At 44.3% G+C, this 11,185-nt stretch overlaps 1 protein-coding gene across 1 annotated transcript; it reads right to left on the reverse strand.

Moving 5' to 3' along the window:
- Positions 1-8,212: 8,212 nt before the first annotated feature.
- Positions 8,213-9,352, reverse strand: foxd3 (forkhead box D3). The gene has a single exon (XM_007908949.2). It carries the CDS (start codon positions 9,350-9,352, stop codon positions 8,213-8,215), a length of 1,140 nt encoding a protein of 379 aa, XP_007907140.2.
- Positions 9,353-11,185: the final 1,833 nt, after the last annotated feature.

Consider the following 11,185-nt stretch of genomic DNA (forward strand, 5'->3'; position numbering starts at 1 on the left):
GTGTCTGGGTGTGTGTGTGTAAAACTGTGACTGTGTATCCACTTCCTGAAGCAGTGAGGCCGCGCATGCGCGTTGCCCAGCAGCGCCGCCTGATGACGTCACGGACAACTTATTTGATTCACAAAAAAGAGTTTAAAAAACACAACACAGATACACAGTGTGAACCTCACCCCAGAACCTCCCCTGTGGCCCAATCTCTGTCTTACACCCCCTTATACCAAACACACAGGGTTTTCAAGTCATCCTTTTATTTTGAAATCATTGTATTAGTTGTAATCAAAATAATTATTATTATTAGATCAAATCCTGGCCTCAAAGGAGTTTATGTTTCAGGTGTTTATGGGCTATGTTCTTCCTTTGGTTAGAGATTATCTGCAGTGATTTACTGGCCGAACAAGAGGAGAGAGAGAGAGAGAGAGAGAGGGGGTGGAATGTTGTTTTAAAGAGAGAAAATAATAATAATCCTTGCATTTGATATAGCGCCTCGTCACGTCATTGAAATATCCCAAAGCGCTTCACAGAATAGTCAAGCGGATTGACTGTTTATTTTGTGGCTGAAACGCGGAAGCCAATTGCGTACGGCAGGGTCCCACAAACAGATGTGTTTATCCCCCCCGTCTTTCTTATCCTGTGTTATTATAAGTTAAATATTATTTATTGGGCCAGGATTCTGTCACTGACTATATAATTATGATTGGCAATTTGGTCACTGATGTTCTCCCATTAATGGTTTTCAGCATAAACCACTTTGTGAACTTGTTTTCCCGCAGTCAAACTTTCCTTTTTTTCACTTTTTTTCTTCTTACCTATCTCTCCTTCCTTCCCTCCCTCCCTACCTCCCTCGTTCCCGAGATTTTTTAAACTAAGCTGAGATTTTGTATTGCAAACTGGTGATAAGTGTAATGCTAACCTATCGTCTCACAGTGTTTGACTTTTTGGGAGACAACATCGAAATTACCTTTTTATTGTTTTTTGGGGGGTGAAGTGGTTAAATATTTCTGTTAAATATTTCCAATGGACAATTTGATAATTAAATTGAATTATTTTTATATATGTATATAAAAAACAAAGTGCTTTGGACTGGGCCTAAGGAGGTAATAATAATATTCCTTGCATTTGATATATTGCATTATCACATCTTCAAGATGTCTCAAAGCACTTCACAGAAAATATTGTAAAGTGAATTGACTGTAAATTTTATGGGCAAAATGCGCACAGCAGTGTCCCACAAATAGTCATGGATTGAGTGACCAAATTATTATTATTTATTTATTTGGAAGAGTTATTGCCCCCTGGAAAAGCAATCCACCAATCAATTAACATGGATAATTCTGCAATTCAGATTTTAATATAGGAAATGGTTTCTATTTCATAAAAAAAATTAGTATCGAGTGAGGCTGTGAGAATTAAACCCTCTCCATCACCGTGAGCGTCTCACACCCGCAGCATCTCAAAGGTGTGCAGGAGAGCACCCGTCACTGCTCTAGTGAAGAGCTAAACTTTAATTATATGTATTTTGAAATAAGTTTAAATAAATTGCTTGTCATTGAGCGCACTAATAAATGATAATAATCTGGTCGCTCAATCCGTTACTGTTTGTGGGACAATGCTGTGCGCAATCGGCTGTCGCATTTTGCCCACAAAATGCACAGTCACTTTACGCTATATTCTGTGAAGCGCTTTGAGACGTCCCGAAGATGCGATAAGGGGTATATCCAATGCAAGAATTATTATTATTATTAATATGGGCACATTGGGAATTGCGCCGTCCAGCGGCTGGAGCTGGTATTACCTGCTCCCAGTCACCGACCCAAACTACATGGAGAAGGATTTAAGCTTTAAGTCGATCAACTATTTCATTGATGTTTACATCGCCGAACGCCTAAACTCCTGGTTAAAAAAAATAAAGAGCCATCAGCTGTTCTTTTTAAAGCAAAAAAACGTTTCAGTTCAGTAACAATCTCAAACTAGTTTAGGACCAGACTGCGTCACCTTTCAGATTTCGTCTTTCATTTCATTTCATTTTATTTTTGGACACATGTGTCAAAAACGAAATGAAATGGAAAACGAATACAGTATCAGCAAAAATCATTTGTTTAAAATCGTTTCGTTTTTTTTTGAGGCCGAAAAAAATACCGAAACAAAGCAATACAAACAAAATAATGATAATAGTAATAATAACAATAAAAGCGTTAAATGAAAGGGTAATTGTGACCTGACTCTTATTTCATATTGGGGGGATTTTTTTTGGTGGGTGGCGAGATTTCTTTTATCTAATAAAATGATTAAAATGTACACGTGAAGCCGAGTTGAGATGAGAGAGCAAAGCTAAGTTGAGCCCAGGGTGACAGGAAAGTGAGTGAGTGAGTGAGTGTATGTGAGTGAGTGAATGAGCAGAGTGAGTGAGTGAGTGAATGAATGAGCGAGCAGAGTGAGTGAGTGTATGTGAGTGAGTGAGTGAGTGAGTGAGTAAGTGTGTGTGAGTGAGTGAATGAGCGAGCAGAGTGAGTGAGTGAGCAGAGTGAGTGAGTGAGTGAGTGAGCGAGCAAGTGAGTGAGTGAGCAGAGTGAGCAGAGTGAGTGAGTGAGTGAGCAGAGTGAGCAGAGTGAGTGAGTGAGTGAATGAATGAGCGAGCAGAGTGAGTGAGTGAGTGAGTGAGTGAGTGAGTGAGTAAGTGTGTGTGAGTGAGTGAATGAGCGAGCAGAGTGAGTGAGTGAGCAGAGTGAGTGAGTGAGTGAGTGAGCGAGCAAGTGAGTGAGTGAGCAGAGTGAGCAGAGTGAGTGAGTGAGTGAGTGAGCAGAGTGAGCAGAGTGAGTGAGTGAGTGAATGAATGAGCGAGCAGAGTGAGTGAGTGTATGTGAGTGAGTGAGTGAGTGAGTAAGTGTGAGTGAGTGAGTGAATGAGCGAGCAGAGTGAGTGAATGAGCAGAGTGAGTGAGTGAGTGAATGAATGAGCGAGCAGAGTGAGTGAGTGTATGTGAGTGAGTGAGTGAGTGAGTAAGTGTGAGTGAGTGAGTGAATGAGCGAGCAGAGTGAGTGAGTGAGCAGAGTGAGTGAGTGAGTGAGTGAGTGAGTGAGTGAGTGTCAGGACAGTTGGGAGGGCTGGGGGTTGGTTGGTATGAAGCCCCTGTTATTGCTTGTCAGTGTGAAGATGATGGTATCAGCAGGTTTGCTGAGCCGGACAGTGACTGCAGGGAGTCGCCTTGCACTTTCCCAGGAGTATCTGATAAATATAGCAAAGCCACATCATGTGCCCGTTTGCTTTGCTCGGTTTATGTAAACGAATCACTTTAACGAGTGCCCTAACCTAAGACACACACAACACACACACACACACACACACACACATGTACACGGATTACTGGCCTCTCAATTTAGGGACTTGGGCTCGACTCTTTATTAAGTTGCCCTTTGCAGTAAGTTCACTTCATCCCTCGGTGTCAGATGATTATCGACTAAAGATACATATGTTTTTTTTGCCCCGGCATTTGCAGGCGGCGGCTCGTTTCATTTGGTGTATTTATACCGCGGTATAAATGTTTACGCGCAGTAAAATAATATTTACCAACAGATCCTCGGCTGCTTGTCCAAATGCTGTGGGAGGGAAATCTGCTTCAGTCACTTGGCAGCGGTGTGTCAGGACACAGTGTGAATCAACAGTCAAATGGAAACGCTTTTACAAGGACACGAAACCCGCAAACACACGCCAAACACACGCCAAACACACGCCAAACAGACACAAACACACACCAAACACACGCCAAACAGACACAAACACACACCAAACACACGCCAAACACACGCCAAACAGACACAAACACACGCCAAACACACGCCAAACAGACACAAACACACACCAAACACACGCCAAACAGACACAAACACACACCAAACACACGCCAAACAGACACAAACACACACCAAACACACGCTAAACAGACACAAACACACACCAAACACATGCCAAACAGACACAAACACACACCAAACACACACCAAACAGACACAAACACACACCAAACACAGACACACACCAAACACACACACACCAAACACATACCAAACACAGACACACACCAAACAGACACAGTCACATTATACACCAAACACAGACACACACCAAACAGACACAGTCACATTATACACCAAACACAGGCACACACCAAACACACGCCAAACAGACACAAACACACACCAAACACACGCCAAACAGACACAAACACACACCAAACACACACCAAACAGACACAAACACACACCAAACACAGACACACACCAAACACACACACACCAAACACATACCAAACACAGACACACACCAAACAGACACAGTCACATTATACACCAAACACAGACACACACCAAACGCGCAAACACAGGCACAGACAGATAACCAAACACGCAACATGCATCAAACACATGCCAAACATACACAAATTCCAAACACACACACATACACACACGAAACGCACAAACACAGACAAACACCAAACACACACACACCAAACACACACACAGACCAAACACAAACAGACACACACACTCAGACACAAACGCAAACATACATACGCACACGGGAGACTGCCTCGAACCGCCTCACACACAATTCCACAGACGAAAAAAAAATTCAATTCATACCAACAATTCATCAGATTTCTTTTTTTTTTTAGCCCCAAAAAAATAAAATGAATCGAAATACAAGATTTGTTTGTACTTTTTTTTTAAAAAGAGCCATTAAAATAAACCTTTTTTTAAACTCCAAATCTTCGCTGGTTTCGTTTTTACTCATTTCCCCCCCAAAAAAAAAATGAAATGAGTATAAACTAGTCAGGGCGGCGAGACTTTATGTGTGGGGTTTAGCGCCCGACTAGTGTTCAACCAAAAGCGTAAAGCTTTCAGCTTTGTACACTTCAGTTTCAATTTTTATTACAAATTAATTTAAACTGTTGTTAACCAGGCGGCTGTCTCTCTCTCTCTCTCTCTCCCTCTCTCTCTCACACACACACACACATATACACACACATATTTACACACACGTACACGCACATACACACATATACACATACACACACAGCGATACACAGAGATACACAAATGCACACAGATTATACACGTATAGGCACATGGGGAAGTTTCCAGCGTTCACTGGAAATCAGATGATGAAATTATAGCAATGAAATAAATTAAATGTTTCACACGTCGGGTTTGTGTGTGTGTGTTATCTCTATATCTATGTATCTGCGTGTATCTCTGTGTCTGTATATTGTGTCCGTATCTGTGTGTGTGTGTGTGTGTCTCTGTATGTGTGTGTGTGTTTCTATATCTGTGTGTGTCTCTGTATCTGGTCTGTATCTGTGTGTGTGTCTATATCTGTGTGTGTCTGTACCTGTGTATGTGTCTCTGTATCTGTGTGTGTATATCTGTATCGACATGTGTATGTATGTGTATGTGTGTGTGTGTACCTGTGTGTGTATATCTGTGTATGTGTATCTGTGTGTGTATGTGTGTCTGTATCTGTGTGCGTGTGTTGCGATTAAATTGTTAATTCTATTTAAGGTTTAAATGTAATTTACTTTTCCCGCCGGGAATGTGCGCGGCTCCAGAACCCGGTAATTTCTGACCATTTATCCTCTCTAATGTTTATTGTGAATTTTCGTTTTATTTAACACACGATTTTATTTGGTTAAACACAATAATTGTCCCCAAACGCTTACAGTGAATCAATGTGTTATAGCCGCGACTGTCTCTCATTATGTACTTGTAATATACTGTATTTATGTTAAAACGCATATTTATTGAATTTTTTAAACTTATTTTATATACCTGATTACAAATTAATTGATTATAAGGCAGCATGCTAAAATATAATGATCTTATAGTGTGAGATTGAGTGGTTTATTCGCTCTCATTTGTGAAAATATTTAAGCATAATAGAGACGGTGAAAATTTAAACATATTAATTTACTTTTATTGTGCATCTGGCATAATCCGTTGATAATTTTTTTACCAAAAATATTTAACTCTCTTTAATTTATATGAAATGATATAGCAAATTAATATACACTAAATTAAAATTTTGAATTTTTTTACAAATATTTTCAAATAACATATTTACATAATTACGAATAACACAATCTTTCATTTATATGAAATTTATATGAAGTAAAATTATGAAACGATTCACAATATTTTTGTAAAAAAAAATCAATGGATTAAGTCGGCTGCAGAATAAAACTAAATTATTATTATTTTATTAATTTGATTTCTCTGAACCAAACCCGCGCGAATCCCACGCAAAACTAACCGCCTCTCTAAAGGAATCGTGAGAATTATATTACTAAATCACGGGCTGATTATATGGTTTGGTTTTATATTTCATTTCATTTCATTTTTTTTATAACAAAGTTATTTGGTAAAAGTGTCCTGACATTTAATTGATATGAGATAAGGTACGACGTTAATTGATGTGAAATTAAAGAATGTGAAACGTTTTACAAATATTTTCGAATAACATAATTACAAATGGTTTGTTATTTCGAAGCACAATAAAAAAAAATCGTTTTATGTTTGCTGGGAATACAGCTTTGTCGCTCTCTGTGTGTGTCTCTCTCTCTCTGTCTCTGTCTATCTCTCTGTTATGGCGTTTCATCTAAACCGCTCAGCTGATCCCGCGCCAAACTGGTTCATTAATAGATCTTTTAATAATTAAAAAAATAACCTCTTAATTGCCTTCATAATCATCACTGGGTTCCGTGCTTTTATTTACAACGAAGCGGTTTCTCTCTGTCTCTCTCCGTCTTTCTGTCGCTCTGTGTCTCTGTCTCTGTCTCTCTCTCTGTCTCTCTCTGTCTCTTTCTGTCTCTGAGGGTAGAGAAACTCAAAGTAAAATTCCTAACCTTAATTAAGATTGCTGTAAATTACACCACACACACACACATATATGTAAACACACGCACATACATGCACACATATATACTGTATATATGTATATATACACACACACACTCACACACATCACTAGTTTCAATACAAATCGAATCGAAAGTCGCAAACGGTCATATATTCTTACTTATTCATATCATTTCTAAAAGGTCAGCAATATAATAATAATAATAATCCATGCATTTTGATATAGCGCCGTATCACGTCTTCATATATCGATATATATGTATAGTTATTACAAAATGATAGTTTTTTTTAATTAAAAAAATAGCGAAAAATTAAATGTACAAAAAGACATAAAGGTGCAAATTGTAAAATTATTTACAAAGTTTATTTATAGTTATAACAGGACAGAGAGAGAGAGAGAGAGAGTTACAGTCAATCCCATTTCCTGGCTATAAACGGGTTCAGTCCTACACAGTTCGGGACATTATTTCTTCCTCGTAGAAACCGATTCTTTAGAATAAATTCGATCATTTCTCCCGCAATAATTATCTATCGATTTCCCTCCAATATTTCCCTCCAAAATTCACTCCCATGGTCAGGACCTTCGAGGAAAATGAAGAGAGAGCCGAGCTTCAAGGAACGGACGGGCGCACGCACACTGGCGGGTACAAACTCTCCAATCCAAAGCGTTTTTTTTTACTAAAATAAAAGTCGATTTTAACTTTGAACCAAATGTTTTTTTTTATATAGAAATATTTACAAACCTGTACAGAAATCATTCATTTTGTTACTGAACTGGGGAGGGGGGGGGGGGGGGGGGGGAGATGGGTTAGATAGAGTCTGTATGTGTGGAGCTGGGAGGTGTTTAGTGCAATGTTGAACTATGTTGAGTGGAGCCCAGGGCTGTGCTGGGCTGAGCTGAGCTGAGCCGGACTGTGCTGAGCCCAGGGCTGTGCTGGGCTGAGCTGAGCCGGACTGGGCTGAGCCCAGGGCTGTGCTGGACTCAGCCCAGGGCTGTGCTGGGCTGAGCCGGACTGTGCTGGGCTGAGCCCCGGGCTGTGCTGGGCTGAACCCAGGGCTGTGCTGGGCTGAACCCAGGGCTGGGCTGAACCGGGCTGGGCTGGGCTGGGTCGGGTTGGGTTGAGCTGGGCTGAGCCGAGCCGAGCTTAGCTGTGTTGAGCTGTCGCTGTCAGTGCCATTGGGTTGGGCTGTGTTGGGCTGAGCCGGGCTGGGCTGGGCTGGGCTGGGGCTGGGGCTGGGCTGGGCTGGGTTGAGCTGGGCCGAGCCGAGCCGAGCCGAGCCGTGTTGAGCTGTCGCTGTCAGTGTCACTGGGCTACCCACTTGCTGGCAGCGGCCGAGGCGGCTGACTGTAGGAACTGTCCGGACAGGATGTTGGTGGGGACCCCGAGGAGGGGGGCGATCGCCGAGCCCACCGCGGAGCGGGATAGGGAGAGCGGCTGCGGGCTGAGCAGCGCGGACTGCACGGTGATGGGAGGCCGAGAGAAAGTCTGTGTCTGTGCGCCGTTACTGTTGCTGACGCCGATGATGTTCTCGATGCTGAAGGAAGTTCTCCCGCTCGGCTCCGTCTTCACGATCGACGCGGAGCCCAGACTGCTGATGTGCAGCTGGAGGCCGGGGCTGAGGCTGGGACTGGCACTGAGCTGGTGGGGGAGCGGGGAGCCGAACGCCTTGCTGGCCGGGATCAGGGGCACCGTGGGCGGCAGGAGAGAGCCCACGGGTGGGATGTAGGGATACTGAAGGTGCCCGTGACCCGGGTAAGAAGTCGGGTGAAGCCCGTAAGGCCGACCGTAGGGACCGCTCAGGCTGTAAGCCCCGAAAGTCTGCATCATGAGCGTGGCCTGGTCCCGGAGCGGGTCGGCGGGTTGTCTCTTGAACCGTTTCCTTCGCCTCAAGAAGCTCCCGTTGTCGAACATGTCCTCCGACTGCGGGTCCAGGGTCCAGTAGTTGCCTTTGCCGGGGTTGCCCGGCTCCCGGGGGATCTTGACGAAGCAGTCGTTGAGGGAGAGGTTGTGCCTGATGGAGTTCTGCCAGGCGGGGAACTTCTCCCGGTAGTAAGGGAACCGGTTGCTGATGAACTCGCAGATCCCGCTGAGGGTCAGCTTCTTCTGGGGGCTCTGCAGGATGGCCATGGTGATCAGGGCGATGTAGGAGTAAGGCGGCTTGACCAGGCTCGACTTGGCTTTGTTGGGGCCAATTCCCGTGGTCCCAACCCCAACCCCGACCCCGGCCCCCACGCTCTCCCCCGCCTCACCCTCGGGGGCGCTGGCACCGTCCCCCGGCTCCTCCTGCTCGCCCCCCCGCTCCGGGCTCAGGCGGCTCTCGGTGTCGCTGTCCTTGCCCAAGCCCTCGTCGCCCTCACCCACCACGTCGATGTCCACATCTTCCGCCGTCAGCACCGTGGGTCCAGACATGTCCCCGGCGCTGCCGCCTCCAGACAGGGTCATCGCGACGCTCTGTGTCTCTCTCTGTCTCTCTCTCTCTCTCTCTCCGTGGGTTTCTCTCGCGCGTGTGTGTCTGTGTGTGTCTGTGTGTGTCTGTCTGTCTGTCTGTCTGTCTGTCTCTCTGTCCACCACACACGTTGTTCTCTGTGTCTCCAGCGCACACCGTGACTCCCGTCTGCAACACACCGTGTCTCTTTGCGTGTTCAAACCACGAGAGACAAGTCCGTGCGTCTGTCTCCCTCTCTCTCTCTCTCTCTCTCTCTGTGCGCGTCTCTATCCACAAACACAACGCGAAACAAGGTAGAAACTTCTTCTCTTGCGATGCCAACTTGTCTCTCTCTCTTTTTCTCTCTCTCTCTCCCTCTCTCTCTCTCTCTCTGCCTCTCTCTCTCTCTCTCTCTCTCTCTCAGCTGGGCTCAGCCTCACAGATCAGATGACACCCGCTGTTTAAGGCAGGTCAGTGTGTGGCTGTCAGTCTCAATCAATTACACACACCACCTCCAACTTTCTTTTCACCCCAAACAGCAGTCAATTTCCAACCAGGGGAAGGAAATATTACTGGGAGGTATTTGCTGGAATTCTCGCTGCCGCTTTGCGGTGTTTTTTTTTTTTTTGGTTGTTTTTTTTTTGGCGTTGCGGCTGTATAACTGTCTATTTAAATCTATGGAAAATAATAAACGGTTTGGCCGGACCAGGCGGCGGCGCTTCCCAGACTGTTTGTTTTGGGGTGAAATCAGGGGGAAATGGGAGCTGTGACAGAGAGATATACCCTCAGCTCAAGTCACGTGTGGGCTCGTCAGCCCGACCTCTTGTTAAATCAGGCAAAACTCTAGTTATTTCATGTAATCGTCAACAAAGCTCTGACCAAGACAACACTAGTGGCGAGACTCACCCTGACTCACACTCACCCAATCCCAGATCCCAGCCCCGACTCTACTTCCCTCACTACTAACTCACTCCATACACACAGCTCGCACTTATACACTGGATTATATATCTCACCTCTGTCTGTGTCTCTCTCACACTCACACACACACTTCTCTCTCACATTCTCTCACTCTATCCCTGTCTCTCTGTCACGCACAAACACTCGTTCTCACACGCACTAAGACACACACACACACACACAAACACTCCCCCTCTCATCCCGTCTCACACACACTCACTCTCTGACACTCACACTCTCTCTCTCTCATACCAATACTCTCACACACTTTCTCTCACACACTCACTCTCTCTCACACTTTCGCTGTCTCGCACACTCACACTCACTCACACACACACACACGCATTCTCTCACACACACTCTCACGCATCCCCTTTCACTCACCCTAAAAAAACACATTGTTTTCTTCAAACGGGTATCCATTTCATCCCCTCATTTCTTTTTTTTAAATCTTAGCCCAGAACAATCTGCAAAGATAAATATTTTGATTGCAATTCTTTCCCCCATCGAAATCCATCGAGCGCTACCTGCGATTAGTTTCGTTTCAATATTTTTGGGGGTTTATTTGGGATTCGGTGGGTTTTCGGGTGGGATTCGATGCAATTCGTTCGCAGTTCAATGTTATTTTTATTAATGTTGTTTTTTTTTATTCCCGCGCCTTGCCGGGCAGCTCGGCTCTGTCTGGCTCTGTCCTGTATATATTTTTGGAAAGGTATTTTCACATCTGCAACAGCCGCTAACTGCACACACAGCAACATAGCAATCGATTAATGTGAGAGGGTAGCAGGAAGCAGATTGTGTGTCTGCGTGAGCGTCTGTGTCAGTGTGTGTGTGTATATATATATGTGTGTGTGTTTGTGTATCTGTGTATATGTGTGTGTGTGTGTGTA

Source organism: Callorhinchus milii, unplaced genomic scaffold (assembly GCF_018977255.1).
Source record: "Callorhinchus milii isolate IMCB2004 unplaced genomic scaffold, IMCB_Cmil_1.0 Scaffold5, whole genome shotgun sequence".
NCBI classification, from domain to species: Eukaryota; Metazoa; Chordata; class Chondrichthyes; order Chimaeriformes; family Callorhinchidae; genus Callorhinchus; species Callorhinchus milii.